General features: G+C 34.9%; 1 protein-coding gene across 3 annotated transcripts in view; it reads left to right on the top strand.

Moving 5' to 3' along the window:
• Positions 1–23527, top strand: part of GULP1 (GULP PTB domain containing engulfment adaptor 1) — a 267960-nt gene that overhangs the window by 195464 nt on the left and 48969 nt on the right. For all 3 annotated transcript variants that reach the window (XM_027126188.1, XM_027126198.1, XM_027126195.1), the window contains exon 5: positions 17608–17679. In XM_027126188.1, the coding sequence (XP_026981989.1) occupies positions 17608–17679 (72 nt within the window). The remainder of the gene's footprint in view (positions 1–17607; positions 17680–23527) is intronic.

The following is a 23527-nucleotide window of genomic DNA, read 5'->3' as shown; positions in this document are numbered from 1 at the left end:
GCTGTCACTACCCGGTACTGTAGAAGGGAATGTCATGACTTCTTCCAACATTAACAATGTGGAGATAAGGAAAGCTTTAAGAAAAATGTATCGTCTGAAAAATAAAACTGGCAAGATGTCATGATTCATATTTTTTCAATTTGGAAAACTTGACTCTAGAAACTCATTGAGACTTTTAAAAGGTTGGCAGATCTATTGGAAGTGGGAACTATACTCAGGAGAATCATTTTTAAGGTAGGGCTTTATTTGCCTTATGTTATATCTACCCTACAATGCCTCGAAGTGCATTTCACAGCCAGGAAGTATTTCATGGTTGAGTAAATTAAATATTGATATAATAATTATAAAGAAAGTTATTTAGACAGGCAACTGTGTAGGACAGAATGCAAAGATGAAAGTAGTTAATGTTTTATCCCATTTTGATTGAAAGGGATAGGTATTTCTCCAATATACTTGAACATAGTATAAAAGATGATAGGTTGAAATAAAGTCAATAATAACTGTGCAGTTGTTTTTTTTGTTCATAGTTATTATAAAAGTAAAACAAATATCTAGTGTGCTGTTTAAATTTAATGAACTATCAAACACTCTGCCAGTGAAATCACATATTAATCCAGTTACGTATCAAAGTCCCGTCATATATATGAAACACTTCTATTTTTATTTTTCCTTGTTAACAGTGAATCATAGTTAACTGATGATGTTTCTTTATGCTGCTGCTGAAGAAATTGAAGCCTAGTTTAGGATCCACTTCTAGAAAATTTACAGGATTACATGGCTTTTGACTACAAACCTATTTCTACTCTACATTCTTGCTTTATTTTCCTTTTGCTTCATTTTTCTAATTTATTTTATCTTCCTCTATTTTATGACTCTTTATAAGACATTTTAAGTACATTTTCAGACATAGTACAATTAGTTTTTAAATCAATGAAATAAAAAAAGTTTTTTTCTTTGAAGAAGGAGCTATGCCTGGGTCTCTGGGAACTCAAGATCAATCACCAGCAAAATCCCCTTTGTCCTCCACCTCTCCTCTGAACCCTGCTTCTTCTTGCTCCAAAGAAAACCAGCTCTCTTCTGAGGGCTCGAAATCCCCTGTTGCCTTTGCCGACCTTGAACACTTTCCACAAGAGGTGGATGTTTTCTCCACACAACTCCTCCCAGAACACCTGGCCTGGCAAGCGACTTGACTTTCCTTCCCCTTTCCTACTCTCTCTGAGTCTCATGTTATCAAACTGTGCCACTCTTCCTCTCCTAATTTAAGTCATCTGTAATCCCCAGGTGACTCCTTTGTTCCTTCAGTATTTTAGCTTCTGCTTCATTGTCATTCTCCCCAAAATAACGCCATACTAGGAAGAATATTATACACAATGCTACTGTATAGTAGCAGATGCTCTTGTGAGGTAGTGATCTCCCTGTCAACAAATATTCTCAAGCAAACAGATATAGCATGCCAAATCTTTAGATATGGCCTATAACTGATTTACCCATTGGATGCAGATGTGCTATTCTAGCTAGCAGTACAATTATCCATGTACAAGTCTGTTTAGACAGAAAATCATAACCAATAGGTTAAATACTTTGGCCCCAAAGCAATACATCTATCTATCTATGTATAGAACTTGAGACATATAAATTAGAGGCATTGAGATCATTTAGATGATATACTTCCTGAATGCTGTACCTTGACCTTCACAAACTGGATCATTTAACAGCACAAGTTTCAGATTTTAACCAATTTATAGTCACTGAACCAGTGTGTTTCTGATTACCTCAGACTAACTTCTTTTGTACAATGACCAACTGCATGACCTCATTAATGAGATCACCACACACCTACATAGTCCACTTATACCACTTAATTTAACAGCAGATATAATTTTAGTAACACCAAATTTTTACCTTATTAAATTTAGAAGTTTCTTGGAAAAAGTCATAAGCACTATACTTAGCACTTAGTAAAGTTTAAATGTAATGTTTCCTGTATATTTTTTATCTCTAACATTTGATTAAATAGTACCCTATTTATCCGTTCTTTTCCTTTCATTATTTTAAATACAGGCCCATGAGTATATTTGCTGGTATACACACACACACACACACACACACACACACACACACACACAGACACTTCATAGTCCCACTTAAATATCAGATTCCCATTTATTAAATTCCTGGAGTTATACTGGGACATTAAAATCATGGGTGGGGTACCTCCCTCGTGGCACAGTGGTTAAGACTCCGCGCTCCCAATGTAGGGAGCCTGAGTTTGATCCCTGGTCCAGGAACTAGATCCCACATGCATGCCGCAACTAAGAGTTCACATGCCACAACTAACAAGCCACAACTAAGGAGCCCTCCTGCCGCAACTAAGAAACTGGCAAGCCGCAACAAAGGAGCCCACCTGCCGCATCGACGCAACCAAGTAAATAAATAAATAAATATTAAAAAAATTTTTTTTTAATCAAAAAAATAAAACCATGGTGGGGGGGAACTAGCATGACAAACACCCTTGCCTTTTTACTCACATTTATATAATTTCAAAGTAGTAGATAAAAACCAGAAGCTAATTGATTACTTGTTTTCTATAATATATCTGGATCATGTAGTATGGAACAATTTAATTTCAAAGAGACTCTTTGGCTTTTATTATAAAATAGTTTTAGTTCTCCTACTTGATTAAATGAAACAAGCCTATTAAATACTAAATACTATTAAATACTAAATACTGTATTCTCATTATATTCAGCAATCCTCAGAATGACTCTATATAGAAGTATCACTACCACTTTTTATAAAGACTAACATTTGGAAATGTAAAGTAGATTGACCAAAAACTTAGTAACAGCAGAGCCAAGATTCAAATCTTAATTTGAGTCCAGAGATTCTTCCTAGCACTATATCCTTGGCAGAATAAAGTTTGACTTGGTCATTCAGTAAACAGCCAATCTTTGAGGACAATAAGAATTAACAAAAATAAAGCCCCTTGACTTCAGTGTTTACGTGACGATTTGTATCTTACAAATAGTATATATGGTAACTTGGTAAATTTGCTATCCTAATAACAGTGGAAATTTCAATCCAAGTACAGAAGAACCAACCACAACCTGAATTTCTTCCTTCTCTCAGGAAGTGTTTTAGAGCAACAAGCCAAAAGTACTTTCTGTGGCGAGGCTCACAAGACTGCTGAGAATAAGGGAAAGTTACTTGCCCTTCTCGTGACATTTTCCCTACCAACCACCCACTTTGCATTCCTTCCTGCAGGCTGCTGGCAGGATTTCTACAGGCAAAGCTTGACAGATGGGGTTCTAGTGACTGAGGCCCTCCAACTCCAATGAGATGTTACCAAGGACTTAAAAAGGCCCTTCCCCAAGGTGTCTGATGTGTGCAATGCCATCTACCTTCAGATAAAGACTTAATCATGTTTAAATGGCAGAAACTCTCAGAGTCTTTAGTAAAATTCCATTACTGGGGAGGAGCGGGGGTTATTGGGGCTTTATAGAGTGAGGCTTCCTGAGTTTGGATAGATCTTTTAACCTGAATATTCAGTAACAGAATGTAAATTTTTGGTGCAAAGAGAGAATGCCATATGTTTTCTAATTCTTAGATGTAGCAGCATGCATAATTTCTATTGTGGCCATATATAATTTTGAAATTTGTACTAGATTAGCCCCGAAATGAAATGCAAATAAATATGATTTTAATGCTATTATATCTTTGCTAATACTTCACTTATTTGTGCATTTTAATAACATTTATTGCTTTTAAATGAAAATAAATTAATCTCAGGCCTGAGCCAGTATATATATAGTATATTAATTCTGATGAGCAAGGAATTGAAATGGCATGTCATAAAATGCTTAAATTAAAAATGTGTTAAAAATAAGTAACTTACTTTAAACTTTAGTCATATTAATAATGGAACTGCATATAAAGTAAAGGTTCTTCTCAAATACCAGTTTTGCAGTGTGAATATAGCAAATTTAAGTATTTGATATATTAATCAAATATATCATGGGAAATAGAAATGTATATAGTTCTTTCTGAGAAAAGTAATATACTGCAATATAATTCTGTATATATAAAGGGAATTTTTAATATAGTTTGGAATTATAGTTACTAATCAGGTTATTAAATTTTTAGAAGTATTCCAATAAAAACATAAAGGTCTATGTTAATACCAGGATTAGAATTTTCAAAGGGCAACTGAAAAATACTCTCAAAAGCTGCTGAGGAATATGTGACAACTGATTTTTTTAAAGGTCAAGGATAATCAAATAAAATCAGCATATAGTAAGGTTAAAGAAAAACCAGTTAAACATTACAGTGAAGACTAATCGGTGCTAATTAGTGATAACTGACTTCAACTATTGAAAATAAATAAATAAAATTGTCTTTAAAAAGAAAAAAGTGTAGACTTAAAAAAATAAACTGAATTATCAAATTAAATTAGAAGTAGATGGGCTTAATGGTAACAAAAGTAGGAAGAATGAGTTGTGATAGTAGAAGCAGAATAGCTGCTCACTTTTACAAACAGGGAACAGGGAACTCAGCTATTAGCTAATGAGATAAAACAGCAGCATCCTCATAGCAGCATCTGATTGCAAGGCAGAATCCTTCCATAAATGGACGCAACTGATTACACAAAATCAGAGTGACCCACTCATTCTCCTATTCCCCTGTAGAAATTGCCAGGACTCTGCCATTGTTGGATGCTTGATGCGTCTGTATTTCCCAATCTGCCACTTAATTAGCCAGAGTCATCAGCTTCCCAGAAGACTTATTTAAGCCCTATTAATAGAATTATGTTGAGTCTATAAAATCAGAAGAAAAAAAACCCTGACCGTTGTTGAAAATAATCAGTCACAAACTCTGTTTTTCCAGCATTACTTTAGGATATAGAACCAAATAATCAGCACCTATGTATCATTTAGGAGCATGTATTTTTTTTCTATTTTATTTTTAAATTTTTATACAATTTTTAAAGGTTACTTTCCATTTACAGTTATTACAAAATATTGGCTATATTCCCCGTGTTGTACAATACATCCTTGAGCTTATCTCACACCCAACAGTTTGTACCTCCCACTCCCCTACCCTATATTACCCCTCACCCCCCCACCACTGGTAACCACTAGTTTGTTCTCTATATCTGTGAGTCTGCTTCTTTTATGTTATATTCTCTTGTTTGTTGTATTTTTTAGATTCCACATATAAATGATACCATACAGTATTTATCTTTCCCTGTAGGAGCATTTATTGAATGAAGCAAATATTTTTTGAATGCCTATGTGTCAGGCCCTTTACCCGTACGATTTTTGCTTATAACCATTTATAAATACAGGGATATTTATCTACATTTTACAAAAGAAGATGCTGCTGCTCAGAGATGTTAAGATTCATAAACCTATCAAGTGGCAGAGCCAGAATTCAAACTTTGTGTCCATGTGGTTCTAAAACCCTTATGCATGTTTCCACCAAGCCACTTCCCTAGAGACTTTGACTCTTCTGTTCATCACTGTATCTAAGTACCTGGAACAGTGCCTGACACATAGTAGGTCCTCAGTAAACATTTCTTGATTAAAAGAAGGCCTGCTCAGTGCAGAGCCTGCCTTCACTTGTGCCTCTGAGGGCCCCTGCTGGGAGTAGAATAGTACATTAAGCTTGTCTCAATCTGTTCCAGCCCCTGCTGGGAGTAGAATAGTACGTTAAGCTTGTCTCAATCTGTTCCAGATCTCAGGTTTTTGTTTGTTTGTTTGTCTTGTTTTTTTTGTTGTCTTTGCCTTTCCTTGTATGTGTTTGAATCTCTAAATCTAGCAGGTAAAACCCCAGGGGGCAGGATCCCGTCTTCTTTGCTTGTACCATCACAGCACACTAATGAGCGCTGTGCAGGCAGCAGTGCTTCACAAAGTGATCAGGCCATATTAATCATTGACAGAGGTCTGTTGAAAGAAAGAAAGAAATCTGCATTTCAGGAGTATCATGAGCCCACACTCAGTTTTCACTCGAAAGAGCTATACACAGCCTATCAAGATCTAAAAAGTGGATTTTTCTCTCTTCCTAAAGAAACAAGGATAGCAGTTTGAGTAGTAAAATCCCTTAATGTGGTCACTCATTTCTGTGATATTTAAATGTGAAGGAGAAGTTCTGCTCACAGCTTGGGATGAGGTCTTCTCCAAGACGGCTTAAGATTTCAAAACTGATCACGTACAGCCAGAGAGCTCCACTATGGCAATTGTTGTTGATTTGGAAGCTCTCTTGTTGCAGTTTATTTAGATTATACGTAATAGGGCTGTAAGGTGGAGTGGAATGAAAAAACCTGTGAGAAAATATAGGCACCGCCTCTGAGCACTGAAGATAAGGGTGTAGCCTACAGCAGCATTAGTAGGTCAGGGATTTGGGTCTGTTTTGTTCACTGCTGTATCCCTGGTATCTAGAACAGAAACTGACACAGAGATGGTACACAATAAATATTTTTTAAATGAATTAGGATATAGAAATAATAATGATGAGGAGGAGGAAGAGGTTAGAGAAATGATGATGATAACATAGTGTTTCAGAGGGGAAGTACTGGAAATGTTATCCCCTGAATTAGGATGGATGCAAAGCTTTTAAAGAATGTTCTCTCCAAAAGGGAGAAGAAGAGATAAATTTAGCTCAGGAGAAATGTGGAGGTTCTTTGAAATATTAGGGCCTTCTCCAGATAAATATATTCTTTTTGGACAGAGTTCAGGAGCACAAGAAGTTTGGGGGCAATTACGTTATTGAAGTTTAAAACAGAAGTAGAATAATAAGCAGTATATTGTATTGCCAAAAGCTTAATCTCATGAAAATTAAGAATAAGAAATGGATACTTGTTATAACTGTTATTTAACATTGTTTTGTAAGCAAGGAAGATGAAAGAATTTGTAACAATATTGAGAAAGATATTGATAATTACATTCCAGTAGATTCACATTTTTCAAAAGAAATAAAACTGCTAAGCTTAATAAGATAATTTGGTAAGCTGACTAAATGCAGGGTAAATGTTTCCCATAGTAGCAATAATTTGTTATAAATAGAATTTAAAAAAACTTGTTTACCCCAGACTATAAAGCAACTAGGAATATATTTAGCAAGAAAAGTACTTGGCCTTCCTGAAAAACGTATAAACACTTACTGATAAGGTATCCACATGTAGGTATTTCATAGATATCCTAAAAATCTCACATCTCATTTTGTATAATTAATTACATTGCAATGAAATTAAATTACAATGAGAATTTAGAAGAATAAGTGTTTAAAAATAACCAATAAAATTTTGAGGAAAGAATATACCTGTGTATGTGTTGGTAAGGATTCTAGCTGCCTCTATAGCCAAAATCTGACTACTAGTGGCTTAAAATAGGTTTTTTTTTCTTGCTTACTTCATAGTCTGTTGGTAGGTTGGCTTTTTGTAAATTCTTGTTGTGACTGTTATTTTATTATTGTATTTTAATTTCTAAGCATAAATTCAGTGAACATTCACTCTGTGCCAGTCACTGATTGCATTTTCTCATTTAATTCTCACAGAAACACTGTGTGTTATCCCCATTTTATGAATGAGGAAACTGAGGCTCTGAGAGCTTCAATAAAGAAATGGTAGAGGAAATTCAGGTTACCTAACTGTAAAGCCAACCAAATATTCTTTTGACTTCCTCAGATTTTTTTTAAAAATTTTTATTGGAGTATAGTTGATTTACAATGTTGTATTAGTTTCAGGTGTACAGCAAAGTGAATCAGTTATACATATACATACATCCACTCTTTTTAGATTCTTTTCTCATATAGGCCATTTTAGAGTATTGAGTAGAGCTTCCTATGCTATACAACAGGTTCTTATCAGTTATCTATTTTATTAGTAGTGTGTATATGTCAGTCCCAGTCTCCCAATTTATCCCCCCCACCCTTATGCCCTGGTAACCATAAGTTTGTTTTCTACATACATGACTCTACTTCTGTTTTGTAAATAAGTTCATTTGTACCCTTTTTTTTTTGATTCCACATATAAGCGATATCATATGATATTTGTCTTTCTGTGTCTGACTTACTTCACTCAGTATGACAATCTCTAGGTCCATCCATGTTGCTGCAAATGGCATTATTTTGTTCTTTCTTATGGCTGAGTAATATTCCATTGTATATATGTACCACATCTTCTTTATCCATTCCTCTGTTGATGGACATTTAGGTTGCTGCCATGCCCTGCCTATTGTAAATGGTGCTGAAATGAGCATTGGGGTGCATGTATATTTTTTCCTTTTTTTTTTTTTTTTTTTTTTTTGGCTGTGTTGGGTCTTCATTGCTGCATGTGGGCTTTTCTGTAGTTGAGGTGAGCAGGGGCTGCTCTTCGTTGCGGTGCGCAGGCTTCTCATTACGGTGGCTTCTCTTGTTGCAGAGCACGAGCTCTAGGCGCACAGGCTTCAGTAGTTGTGGCATGTGGGCTCAGTAGTTGTGGCTCATGGGCTCTAGAGCACAGGCTCAGTAGTTGTGGCACATGGGCTTAGTTGCTCTGTGACATGTGGGATCTTCCTGGACCAGGGCTCGAACCCATGTCCCCTGTATTGACAGGTGGATTCTTAACCACTGCACCACCAGGGAAGTCCCGGAGTGCATGTATCTTTTTGAATTATGGTTTTCTCCGGGTACATGGCTAGGAGTGGGATTGCTGGGTTGTATGGTAGTTCTATTTTTATTTTTTAAGGAACCTCCATACTGTTCTCCATAGCAGCTGTACCAATTTGCATTCCCATCAACAGTGTAGGAGGGCTCCCTTTTCTCCACATCTTCTCCAGCAATTATTGTTTGTAGACTTTTTTGATGATGGCCATTCTGGCTGGTGTGAGGTGACTTCCTCACATCTTAAGCATATCTCACAGTAGGAAGAACCTATAACTTAAAACTTAATTAACCAAATGGATGTGGCCTAAATGGGTAATATATACCCAGTATACTATATTATCTTTCCTTCTGTTTCTGTTTTATTTAAGATAGCAAAAATAGAGTATATGTCTGAAAATTAGGAGAGCTGGAATCCTAGCCCTCGCTCTGCTACTGAAAAGCTTTGTGACCTTCAGAAGTCACTTCACCTTCTTTGCCCTCAGTTTATATTATCTATAAAATAATGGTAGTTGAATGATAATATCTCCACAGTCCACAATCAAGTGGTTCTCTAAGGAGAAAATGGATTGTAAAGCCTGTCTGGATTCAAAGCCCATGCTTTTGGTTTTCTGTGTAAGTTGGTGTTTAGTTATTTTTGTAATAATTTTATTTATAACAACACAGGTGAATGCTCTGCCCTTCACTCCACCTGTCTCACTCCTCAGATGTAAAAGAAGTTTGACTGTGGAGGGGCCTCTGAGACAGAACAAAACCCTCAGTGCTTCTTACTGTGTCTGTGTTATTCAAAACTCGATTTGGGAGACCCTTCCACAGTGGGCAATGAGCACAGTTTCTTGTTTATAGCAACTAGGTTTGTTTTGCCTTAAAATTAGGAATCTTGTTTTAATAGCAAGAGCCTGTTAAAATAATACACTCTGTATTCATGTAAAATAAGAAGATAGAGGATACAATTTAATATTAAGGACTTACCTGGTGGCGCAGTGGTTAAGAATCTGCCTGCCAATGCAGGGAACACAGGTTCAATCTCTGGTCCGGAAAGATCCCACATGCCATGGAGCAACTAAGCCTGTGCGCCACAACTACTGAGTCCATGTGCCACAACTAGTGAGCCCGTGTGCTTCACAACTACTGAAGCCTGCTCGCCCTAGAGTCTGCACGCTGCAACTACTGAGCCCACGCACTGCAACTACTGAAGCCCGCGCACTCTAGGGCCCGTGTGCTGCAACTACTGAAGCCCATGCACCTAGAGCCGTGCTCTGCAACAAGAGAAGCCACCGCAGTGAGAAGCCCGTGCACCACAACGAAGAGTAGCCCCCACTCCCCGCAACTAAAGAAAGCCCGCGTGCAGCAATGAAGACCCGACGCAGCCAAAAGTAAAAAATTAAAATAACAATAATAAAAAAGATACAATTTAATAGAAAGTTACTACAATAAAGTGAGAATAACTATCAAATCAAATATAAAATGTAAACTTTTAAACACTGACCCCAGTACTTTTTATTCTCTTTTAAATCCTGCTCATCCTTTAAAGGATAACCTTTAGAGTATTTAGTTTAAATTATATCCTTTCTTTTTTGGTGGATCTATTTTATTTTATTTTTTAGGATTATGGTTTTCACAATTAAGTAATAGGTTTAAGTTCGATTGATTCTGACCTTTCTTTAGCAATTGATTATTATGATGTGCTTTTTATATTGTTTGGCACTGTGACATGGAGAGTCAGCCAAATAAAGACTATAAAATTAAATTGACTTACTCCTGTATGGGTTATCTACTGGGTGCAGTTGAGTAGCTGGAAGGTTTAAGTACTGGGGAGTTTTTTGTGGGTTTTTTTAATACACATATGCAGTCAAGTTAACGCCAAGAAAATTAGCCCCATCCTGTTTGAGTCTCTGAAACCTTGCTTACAAAGATAGAGACATACTCATTTATTTTTCTTCTGTAGTTAAAATATCCATTGGTAGTTATGCTACCAAGAGTTATTTATTAGCCTTGATGTTAGAGAAAGCTTTTATGTTTTACAAAATGAAAATTATTTTCCTTTATTATTTTAAAATAATTGTATAGAGAACATGTTATCGACATACAATTGGCATATTTTGAATTTGATATAAATGTGTATTCAATGTATTTATGTTAGCTCTTTCATATGTTAGTGTCAGATTTCATAGCAGCTAGGCTTAGTAACTCTTTAGTTAATTATTTTAGTTGTTGTTTATCTGGCATTTATTTTTTAAAAACCCACATTTTCATATTTACAGAGTGATTCTAAAAACATTTGAGAAAGCAAGAAAAGCAGATATTATAATTAGGTCCATATGATGTCCAACACTGCTCTCTACTGGCAAAGAAGCAAGTCATAAAACAAACTATTCAGTCTTTTAAGTGGGAAAAAAAAAGTCAATTTCAAGTAATATTTGAAAATGAAGGTGTAATTCTCAAACTTTCACATGTTTTTGCAAAATGCTTATTTTAGGCATAGTGGAATACAATGAAATAACTGGAAGGAATGACTACAGACATCACTTGAGATTAGCTTAAAAGAAAAGCCTGTGTCATTTTAATTAATTGAAAAATAGTTGTGGGAGTTTTGGAAAATATTAAGCCAGATATGAAATATCTTAATAGCATTCTAATTTTAAAAGTCTATAAAGTAAATATTTTTGTATATAATAGTGAGTTTGATGACATTTTTCTGTTTTTAATTTCAACAACCTCCAGCCTCTAAAATATCTGCTGTGAGTGCATTTACTAAGTATCCAAAGGCACTGACCAAAGAGATGCATAGGTTGGACTAGTTGCACAGAATATATAATTAGCTTTAAAGTATCAAAAATTTGCTCTGTATTTGTCAGTCTTTATTGATGATTTTCCAAAGACATTTTATAGTTTGTAAAATCTGTGAAAAATATATGCTATGTTGTTATACCTTTCAATATATAGACTAAGAATACACAAAACATTTTTATATCACTGTCATCTTACTTTTCATAGTCTAATATATTGTAAATGTCCTTTTATGTTTTATATCTTTCCTATCTGTCCATATTATCTAGGATCAAAACATTATTCAGTATTCTAATCTTCAATCCTTTTAATAACTAGTAGCCAAAATTTAAACACACACACACACACACAATAATGCCCCAAGTGGAATCAGTCATATATAGTAATTTAAGAGGTTTTGTTTGTTTATGTAAGTTTGCCTAATACTATCACTAGCTGATTACTTTAACAGTAACAAATTTAAAACATATTACATTTTCAATGATAATTACCTCTTGATTGTGAGAAAGAAGTTGATGCTTATTTTCATTGATACATTTTTCTGTAGTTTCTAAATTTCCTACAGTGAACATACATTACTATTAAAGTAGAAATGTTTATTCATAAGTCAACAGAAAAATTTTGTTGCAGATCTTCAAAGCACAGACACACAATTGTGCAAGACACACACTTGGACTTATGTAAGGTCTAATGCCTGATCTTTCAAAAAAAGTATGTGCTGAAAAGAATGTTGTCTATTGGAGACTCTGAAGAAATATAATTGATAAAATCTTGAATACTTGAAATAAGAAAAAGAGCACCCACCATTATCACTGGCCCCGGAACACATAACTCTTTCTTTTGCTCTTTTGCCACACTGAAAAATAGCACTTAGAATCTACATGTATAAAGCAAAAACAGTCTGATACATTATACTCTCTTCTCATCATTGTTATTTTTTTTCTGCCACATGGAGGAGCTAAGACATAAAGTTGCTAAAACATAAAAGCAATGACTTTTACCCAATTGAAAGTGTTCAACATACCAATGTCCCATTTTCTAAGAGATTGTAAAACAAATTTTCTATATTTTTTATTTAGGTAAATTTCATAACAGAAAGAATTTTTGAGATTAACTTCTTTTATTCAGCATAATTCCCTTAAGATCCATCAAGTTGTGTGTGTAACAATAGTCCACTTATTTTTATTGCTGAGTAGTGTTCCATGGTATGGATGTACCACAGTTTGTTTAACCATCCACCCACTGAAGTATATTTGGGTTGTTTCTGACATTTGACTAATACAAATAGATCCATTGTGAACATCAGTGCAAAAATATTTACAGGAATATAAGTGTTCATCTATCTGGGATAAACACCAAAAAGTACAGTTGCCGTACCTTAGGATAAGTGCATATTTAGTCTTCAGAGAAACTACCAAAACTATTTTCCAGTGTAGCTGTAACATTTTACATTCCCACCAACAGCAGCATCCTATAATTTTATTTGCTAATCTGATAACCCTGATTACTAATATTAAGGATCTAACTTTCTTGATTCTCCTTGCCCTTTCACCGAATATTTAACTTATTTCTGTTGGCAGCATTCTTCTCTTTCATCTCCCTCTGCAGCATGGCAGCTACCTGGGGACCCGTGGTTCTGGCACTCCTCAGTCCTTCCACTGAGACCTCAGTGCCAGGGTCTCCCTAATCCACACCTTTTACCCAGAATTCTCCTTCCCCAAGCTCTACTTTGTATACCCAGCTGTTGAGTCTGCTACTCTAACTGACACATCAAAGGAATTTAGACTCAATATGTTTGAGTATCTTTCATTTCTTCCTTTCATTCAGGTCGCTATTAAAATGTCACCCTTTTAGAGAGGACTTTCCTGATCACTCGATCTTAAATATTACACTCTGCTCAATTTCTGTTATTATTTGTGTTATTTTTACTTATGCCATCTAAGATATATTAGAAATATGTTTGTGATCTAGACATGAACATAGAAATATATAGATACATACATACATGCGCACATACACAGGTATGCTCCCTGGGATATAAACTACACTAGAACAGGGACATTTTCCCCCTGCTATATACCCAGCACTTAGTAAATGCTTGACTCATAGTAAATACTCTCTTTTTTTTTAAAGGAATAAATGAGTATGTGCAACTTTAACTTGTTATCACTTGGGGACTTAATTCAATTTTTATTTAATCAAAGTTATCCATGTCCATTTTAAACAAATATTTCCCCAAGGCTTATAATGAGAAAGCAAAATGTTCCTCAGCTCTTTTCCCAAGTGTCACTCACTGAAGTAACCATTTTCAACTCTTGTTATTTTCTTCTTTATTTCTGGATAACCTGCTACACTGCTGTGCCTTGATTTGTCATATATGTCGTGGTTAACACCCTCTGTCACTGCCCCGCCCCCTTGATTCCTGGGTTCCATTTCTTCCTCTGCTTTGTTTTACACTCCCCTCTTTTCCTATGAAGAGCTGGGGCATGGGAGTTTAAACTTTTAGTCCCTTTCATATCTCAGTATGTATTTTTTCTCTCCTTGTAATCTGTAAACTTGGCTCTAAATCTTTTTTTTCCTTAGAATATGAAGTTATTTTTCTATTTTTCTACACCAGTCATTAGCTAAGGAATATTGTGACATGGGGCAAAGCAAAAAACTTCCAGGTGTCTCCAGCTCTCTGTACTGGCAAAGTGACCTCATTGCCCAAAGGAAATCCTTTGAAGGTCTTGTGTGTGAGCCATTACCAGCAAAGCATGGGGAAGCTGGAGGATGGATCCCAGCACTGATAAAGAAGATCCAAGGAGAGTTGAGCAGGCACCAACAACAAACACTGAATTCTAGTGTCTTCCCCAAACAATCATTAAATTAAGAAGTGACAATCCCTCATAATTATAAAGCATTTTGCGGTTTACAGGGTGTTTTTGTTTTTGTTTTTTTTCTTATCTCTTACTGCAGTTGATCTTCAGAGCAATTTTCTAAGGAGAGAAGAACAATATTATTATCCTTATTTTTCAAGACTCAAATAAGGCAGAGACTAAGTGACCTTTCAGTATCTTCAGATTCTAAGCCTAGAGTTTATTCCAGCATGCTGCATCATATTCAAGGGTCTTATAAATATTTTATATAGACATGGAATGCACACAAATATGAACTATTTAATCTAAGTATCATGACTTTTATAACTTAAAAATACAGGAACTCTTATAAGGAATAATCTGCTTTTCAGTTTTAAAATTATTTCCATTCAGTTCATCCAACATTACATAGAAAAAAAGGGTTAAGCAGCAAGCTTCATATTGGAAATCTTTAAAGCTTAGTTCCCACAATCACTCAAGGCTTCTCCCTGTGTTTCATTACTCAGATGGTTTAATTAAAGCCAATGTGAAAGAAACATATTAAAATGTTCCTGGAGCACTGCAAGAGGTTGATTCATTTAGAATGTACTTGGAGTTCTTCCATAATTTTCCCATATGGGCCTATTTACGTATAACCACTATGACTCATGACATTACTGCCGAAGTATGAATATTTTCCATAAATATTTCTAGCAACTCTTACAGTCTGTTATCAACACATCAGACGCTTCCTTCTTATAGTTCAGTAATCCCTTAGCAGTATCGTCTGCTTTTACCTTCCTGTTTTGCTAACACTAGACCACCACTAATGGGGAATCTCTCAGTGATAATTTCAGAGATGTTGAGAAGAGTTTACCCCATGGATTTACTCAGAACTAAATAGCTTCTACTGTGTTCGCTCCCCTCCTGTCACTTGAACCCTTTACTCTTTCTGCATGATCTAAAACAGTGCTTTTCAAATCTGGTGGCACGTTAAAATCACCTGGGGAGCTTTAAAATGCACAGATGCCCTGGCTCCGCCCCAGCTAATTAAATCAGAGTCCCAGGCACTGGTCTAAGTTTAAAGCTCCCAAGTTATTGTATCATGAAGCCAAAGTTGAATACACTGTCCTGAAACAGAAGAAATGTGATGGGTCCATTGGTGTCTGGAATCGATTTGGCTGTCTCACATATCTTAGTAGCAGGTTTTCAGTTCCTTTTTAGCTGAGAATTTCTCCATTAATTTTGGTCTTTTTTTGCAGATCTGGTCAACCAATTTGAGGTCACAGAGGGATAAACCTAGTGCCTAATGATATTACATCTAGACCAAGTTGCAGTTGTTTGGCATAGTTTGAATATATTAGAAAAAGAAACTGTTGTACCTTGTAGAATCTGAAAACTGAAATTTAATGCTTCTGAGCTTCACGTTCTCTCCATGAGCTCATTAGAAACAGGATCAGCAGTTATATCCTATACATATATATATATTTTTTCCGGTATGCAGGCCTCTCACTGTTGTGGCCTCTCCCGTTGCGGAGCACAGGCTCCAGACACACAGGCTTAGCGGCCATGGCTCACGGGCCCAGCCGCTCTGCGGCATGTGGGATCTTCCCGGACCGGGGCACGAACCCGTGTCCCCTGCATCGGCAGGCGGACTCTCAACCACTGCGCCACCAGGGAAGCCCCTCTCCTATATTTTCAGCTCACCTTTTCTATCTACCTTCTACTGTTCTCCTCAGCTGTTACTATTTTCTAAGTCTGTTCCTTAGATTTTAGTACAAGAAATCACTTGTGATGGTTTTAGAAATAGAATTCCCTAGCCCTACTTATTAAATTGAGAAATCTTCATTGTTATGTTTTAACCTAGGTAAATGTTTTAGCCTAGGTAATGTTTTAACATTGTTATGTTTTAACCTAGGTAATTCTCATACAGGTAATACACAGAGCCCATTTTGAAAAACAAAACTCTCATTTCTTTAGTTGTTATTGTTAGTTTTTTCAAGAATGAAAGAGAGGGATAAATTGGGAGATTGGGATTGACATATATATATGTCAGTATAGATAATACTGCTGTATATAAAATAGATAACTAATAAGAACCTGCTGTATAGCACAGGGAACTCTACTCAATACTCTGTAATGGTCTATATGGGAAAAGAATCTAAAAAAAAAAAAAGTGGATATATGTATGTGTATAACTGATTCAATTTGCTGTACACCTAAAACTAACACAGCTATAGTTGTGTTACTAGCTGACTGTAAATCAACTATACTCCAATAAAATTTTTTTTAAAAAGAATGAAAGAAGGAATTAAATGTGATTTTAAAAGATACCCTGACATTACTATTTTGCTCCCTTTTATTCTGTGAGTTAACACATGAAAAATGTTCTACTTAATTATTTGATGTAAAGTATACACACATACATACTCATGCATATGTCTATTTATATAAGAAGTGATGAATTCTTATCCCACCCTGGTGTTATGATGATTGATAGTATGAGACAAGAAAAAAAGTCTTTGGAAAATTATATATACCTAATGAATTTAATGATTATTTGCTATTTATATAGAAATAATCTGTAGAATAAAATATCCACATGTCAATTCTAATTGGTCTTGAACATTTCATGATATTGGACTTCTGTTTAAGAGGTATTATATCTTTTCAGGATAGAGATTTTATTACAATGTCGTAATTATTATGAAACTTTTTCTTTTTTGGGGGGATAGGTCAGGTTTTAACTAAAAACCTCCAGGGATATTTTAACTCTTAGTAAAATTGTAGAGCTTTTTTTAAAAATTTTTTGAATGTACTTTAGCTTATGACTTTGATGAATGTTGTATACTGGGTATTAAAAAAGTATGTATTTTAAAATTTTACATGCTGTACAAGTGTGCTAATTGGAAAACAAAGAAAGATGTTGATTTGACATTATAAACTGTATTAAACCACATTAATATCTCAAAATATACTATTGACAACATAAAAATCATATGCTTTAAATTTTCAGATAATTTTTAATTGTAATTGTATTTTAAATTTGAGTTCAACTTTATTTCTCTGGGCCCAATGAAATGTCTTTAATTTTCTTTCCAGTACAAATCTTCAAGTAAAGTATTTAGGAAAAGTATGTTTTAAAAAAACCTTGAATAATAGGAATTGTATATGATTAAGTAATGTATTTATATTTTCATATAAAATAATATAAATTAGTAACTTCTATTTAGGATTTGGACTTGAATTACTATCACATCGTTCTATTATTCCATGATATATTTCAACATGACTTACTGACATATGATAAAGTAAAGCCTGTCTCACAAGTGACCATTTTCAGTTTCTTGGCAGCACAGAAGTGGAGCAGCCCAAAGGAACAGAAGTTGTGAGAGATGCTGTAAGGAAGCTAAAGGTAGGGAAAGCCCTCCAGATAAGTGTCTAGTGTATTGAATTTATCTTCAGTCATCAGTAGACTGGTGAAAATTCAAAGCATGAATAGCTCTGTGGCAGATATGGCTTCACCCTGGTAAAAATGGTCTGTTGAATGAATATCACTAGATCAAGGAAACATATTTAGTAATAACTATGTACACACGATTATTTTTCTGTGTGTGGACCACTCTTTGTATTTTTCTAAGGTATAATTTTTCATACTCAACAAAAAAAATGTAATGGCAATATTTTATGTGTTGACATTCCGTAGCTTGCCTTTACTTTGCAATGTGGACTTGTGCCCTAACTCAAAGACTAATAATGGCAGAACAACTGTCTCTAAAAGTTAGAATATCATATTCACCAGTTGAAAGTATAGAATTAGACTTAATTACAAAGCAGCATTTTGCTGTTGCACTATATGTTAAAGACGTCCTAAAGGACAAATCCACGAGGATCTGGCCATATCTATGAGCAGACCTGGGGAACTGGTGAGAGTAAGAGCAGAAAAGGACACTAAGCAACTCCACATACTAAGAATCAGCAAGTTTCCTGAGAAAATCTTATGTAAGCTGCCATGCATCCTTCGCATGTTTTTCTAATTGCATCCCATCCCAAAAGACATCCTTCCCTCTGAGATACTAAGATTTGAAAAACTCCTTCAACAGAATTCTCATGTTTGTCTCATTAAGAAAATTTAAGGGCTTCCCTGGTGGTGCAGTGGTTGAGAGTCCGCCTGCCAATGCAGGGGACACGGGTTCGTGCCCCGGTCTGGGAAGATCCCACATGCCGCGGAGTGGCTGGGCCTGTGAGCCATGGCCGCTGAGCCTGCACGTCCGGAGCCTGTGCTCTGCAGCAGGAGAGGCCACAACAGTGAGAGGTCCGCGTACCGCAAAAAAAAAAAAAAGAAAAAAAGAAAATTTAACATAGCACTATTTTGTTAACATACTTTATTGTTATTCTCTATGGTTGTTCTCAAAATTTTTTTTAGAAACAACCCTTCTCTGACTTTATTTAGAGTTCATCCAATTATTCCATAGGAGAGGCAAAATCATAGACATTAAAAAGTATTACTTTGCTTTGAGAATGTCATATCAGGTGGAATCTACTGAGTGTTTAAATTGAGAAAAAAATTGAAGTGAGTTGGCTTGGTTTCTGGGTAAAGAAATAAAAGGTAATATTTTAATCCATTTATTTTACCTGACTTTTCTTAATTTTTTTGTATTTTAAAATATTTTATGTATTTTATATTTTACTTATTTTTAAAGATATATGCCAAAAGGTCCTAAGATGATCTCACTCCCATTTGGAGAAAAAGGGGACCAGCCAACCATTTCTTTTAACTACTCATTAGGCAGTAATTTATACTTGTGCTTGTTTGGCAAATACTTTTAAGCACTAATAGAGAATTTTAAAAGTCTTACAATTTATGGACAACATTTAGAATAAGATTCTATTTAAATGTTCAGAACGTTGCACACTCTGGGTATGAATCCAACTTCACTGCAATCAGGATGTTTTATAAAAGAATGATGATATTTACACTTAATGTTTCTTTATACCTAGGAGGTTCTTTATTCAGTGAACCCAAATCCAAACCCAAAAAGATTCAATTACATAATGACTAGGTAACAAACAGATATTTGAGATGAAATGCTTTCTAAAAAATGGCTAGTTTTTAATGTATTTTTGTGAAACTTTATTTTCAGTTCTTATGTAGTTTCCTATTTGGAAATGTACTCTGTTAATAAAGGAATGTGGTTTACAATAAGATAAAAATCATGAAGTATAGTTTAAAAATTTATACTCAGTTGATAATAGCTTTTGTCTTTCAAGTATCTTCCCGAATACTTAATCTAATAAGCAATCTTTACTCTATTGATTGTAAAAATTTTGTAGATCAGGAAAGTATATCTAAGGGTAATGATTCATGAACTAATGAAAATAAATAAAACAATGTTTTTTATTTACTTCTAAATTTTTTTGTTTGTTTCTTTGTATCAAAGGGCAGATGCTACAACTCAAGAATATACAAGAATATTTACATTTATTTTAAGAACTTAGACCCTGGCTCCTGTTTAATTCTGTTGTCATGTAGAGATGACCAGAAGATGGTGCTATAGCTCTACTAAAAAATAAAAATAAAAAAAAAAAGAAATTTGCTTATTAACCCTGTTTTGTGTACACATCCCCCATTTTAATTTCCTGCGTACTTTTCTTAAACATATGTATTCTGATTACTTTTTTATCCACTATAGTTCAGTATTATATTTGCCACATAAGGTAACATTTCATTTCTATTTAATAATTTTTCAAAAGTTTGCAATATTAATATATTGGCTTCTGACATTAAAGAATGCAAAATTTATGACTAATACAAGATGATAGAAAACTTACAAGATTTTCAATAATGTATTTTTTTATGCTTCTGTGTTTAATGATGCCTAATAATTTTTCAAGAAAAATTTTAAAACTTTGATTTATTTTATTGGGTACTATTTTTCTGTCATTTTGTGGAGAATTTATAGTTCATAAAGTTTTCTTAAATATTATAATTTTTATAAGTGTTTACTTTCAGAAATTCTATATCAAAACAGCATATTTTCTATTTCTCAATCATGTTCAACAATTTCTATCTCTTAATCATGTTTTAGTCTACAATTTAAGAAAATTCCAAATTTTTCAAAAAGTGATAATTAAAAAACCCTTTTGACTGCTAGATATTTAATATCATTGTTATTGTAAGGAATTTTATTCTTAATAAGGATTTATTTAGTTTTAATACAACTAGTACAAATGTCAGAGGGTTCAATATATTTCATCAACAATCTGCTTGTGATATTTACATGTGGATGAATATTGGTATGTAGACCCAAAACTTCTTGATTTCTCTGGGAGATAACCAGGGAGCAGCATTCCTGGACCCCAATTTTAGAGGACAGACCCCTCACCCCAGCAGAGCTAACAAAATTACATGAAGCTACCTCAAGCTATGTGGCCTTGGAAATTACTGAAAAGTTCTGTTAAATATAGGCCCAGCAGTTTCTCTACTTGACCTCACTCTCTCTGGGTAGCATAACACTCTGTTTTTGTCTTCATAACCAGTTATTTAATTAATGAAATACTTAAAGATTATTTTAATTATAAACGTACATACATAGCTGGTATCCCTGTAAGAGTTATCAGGAAAATGTTTAATTAAATCAACAATTTATAAGAATCACAAAAAGAATTTGAATTAATTCATTAATTTTTATTGCCTAATGTATATTCCATTAATAATATAGTTAGATTTCACTTTTTAAGTCCTTTGAGAAATGGATAGAAATTGTGTGATGATGATATTGAAACTCAGTTGTGCTCCCTTTAAAATTTCTTTAGCTGTTCTACTTACAAGTGGCATATATTTAACTAAGTACTTTATTTATTTCAAGTAATACTTTATCCTTCCCCATCATTTTGTGGTGATAAAGGCTTGTTTTTGTTTATTCATTTGTTGCATCCAGATATCCTCCAGAATTCCTAGGTTTACCCCCTTTGAATATTCTTATTAGATTATTATATTCAAGTTTTACTGGTAGATCGCTCTATCTAGATGACCAAGAAATAAATTTACTGAAGCAAAATGGAAAAAAATTTGCAGAAAGGCTTTTCAAGCATTAACATTCAAGTAGTAGATAGGGAGAGAAAAGAATACAATGTGAGCATGAATGTGTCTCCAAAATGTAAATTAGATGTATTGTGGAACACAGTTGAGAGGTCTACGAGTAGGAAAAGAGACCTAGAGAAATCATGCAAACTGTAGATAGAATACAGTCATCTTAAACTAAAAAAAAACCAAAACAAAAAACAAGCAGGAATGAGAATATTAAACTTTGTTTAAAATATTATAGATTTAACAAATATAACCTTAGGCTTAAATGTTTTGCAACATTTGTGCAACAGTCAAGGCCAATAACCAGTATCAACCTTGATAAACATGAAAATAGAACTGGAAGGGTTTTTTTCTCTAATTCAGAAAATGTGCTGGGCAAAAGAAAACAGTTATTAGTAGATAGCAAAACTAGGTTCTAGGCCTGATTGCTACAGATCCATTTTATGACCAAGGTAACTGAATTCTCTGAGACTTACTTTTCTCATCTTTGAAATGGGAGGATGGGATTGGATGATCTCTGAACCTTCTTGGAGCACAATTATTTCATCTTGATATGAAGCAGAAGAAAAGGTTTCACAAGCCATAGATCAGATATTTTATGTTTATTTTTCTTTTTCTTTGTCTCGTTCTCTTGTTTCCCCTCTCTCCCTCTCTCCCTCCTTGCTCCTCTCTTTGTTTATTCTACTTGTAGCCACTACTTCCTCCCCTTTTTCATTTTTTCCTTTTTTTTTTCTGGCAGAAAAGACATAACAGATAAGTTTAACATTAGTGGTTGTTTTGTGACGGACTTTTTGGAAACTAAAAGAGGTCACAGGAAAGGTTGTGTCCAGATGTGGAAAAGGCTTCAAGAGCTATTGCTCATTGTCTGTTTCTGGAAAAGAGCAGCACCCAGGAAGCCAGCTTAGACTGCTTCTGCGGCCAGCCATGGGATTGGCTTTGTTCAGACGTGTTCACATAGATGGAAAGCAGCTGATTTATTTTGTCAGCCTCCATATGTGAAAACCCCCAAATTGCTTTGATTATACCAATACAGGAAGAAGATTATGAAGGGAAGAGAAACAAATTAATCCACTTTCTTTGGGAGAGAGCTGGGATAGTTTTTAAAGGTCTGCGCTGAAGCAAAACAAGTTTCTTAAAGACAAAAAAGAAAATTCTCTGGCATGAATTAGTCACATTTATGTGCAGAATGTAAGACTGCTGAATACCGAGAAAAAAGCTGCCTGTATTTATAGAACAGGACAGATAGCAAACTAAAAAATTATACCACCCAAAATGAAATAAAGCAAATGGAACCCTTCCCCCGTAACCCCCTCCCTGGATATCAAGGCAGACATTTCAAGACATTCTTATATGCATTAATTATGTTATTCTCCATGGCAGTGCAAAATCATGAAAAGAGAAAGAGGCCTTTAAACACTCTCTGCTCTGGGACTGAACTATACCATGTGTATTCACATTAGAAAGAAATACACAATGCATATAAATATGACACACAAAAGAAGACTGAAACCCCATCTTGCCTTACAGATACTCTGTTTTGAATCGAGTTAGGGTGATCCATATGCTAACAAAATGTTATACTAGGGAATAACTTCTTGAACCCCTACAAGAGGGGTAATAAATACAATTTTTTTCAATAGTTCTCTTCTATTTCTTGAGAAGAAAGGGGGGGGGAGGGAGGAGAGAAGGAAAGTAGGGAGAGAATAGCATTGCCAGATAAAGCCAGGACATTTCAATACTTCTAGACTGAGTCTAGTTCTGAGTGTATTTTTTTGTTTGTTTGTTTGTTTTTTTTGCGGTACACGGGCCTCTCACTGTTGTGGTCTATCCCGTTGGGGAGCACATGCTCCGGACGCGCAGGCTTAGCGGCCATGGCTCACGGGCCCAGCCGCTCCGCGTCATGTGGGATCTTCCCGGACCAGGGCACGAACTCATGTCCCCTGCATCGGCAGGCGGACCCTTAACCACTGCGCCACCAGGGAAGTCTGTTCTGAGTGTTTTATCTGGGATAATTACTTCAATCCTTAGCTTCAGTTTGATTTCTAAATATTTGGGGGCCGTGTGGAGTTTATAAAAATACTTTATAATGGGCAATAATTTATTTAATGAAATTTCAACACTGAATATGAGCTCCAAATATATGTGTTCATTTTCTATAGAAACGGAATTACAG

This window comes from Aethalodelphis obliquidens, unplaced genomic scaffold (assembly GCF_003676395.1).
Source record: "Aethalodelphis obliquidens isolate GAN/ISIS:26980383/991018 unplaced genomic scaffold, ASM367639v1 scaffold2, whole genome shotgun sequence".
Classification (NCBI taxonomy): domain Eukaryota; kingdom Metazoa; phylum Chordata; class Mammalia; order Artiodactyla; family Delphinidae; genus Aethalodelphis; species Aethalodelphis obliquidens.
Note: the sequence above shows the minus strand (reverse complement) of the source record. Positions and strands in the feature narration are given on the sequence as shown.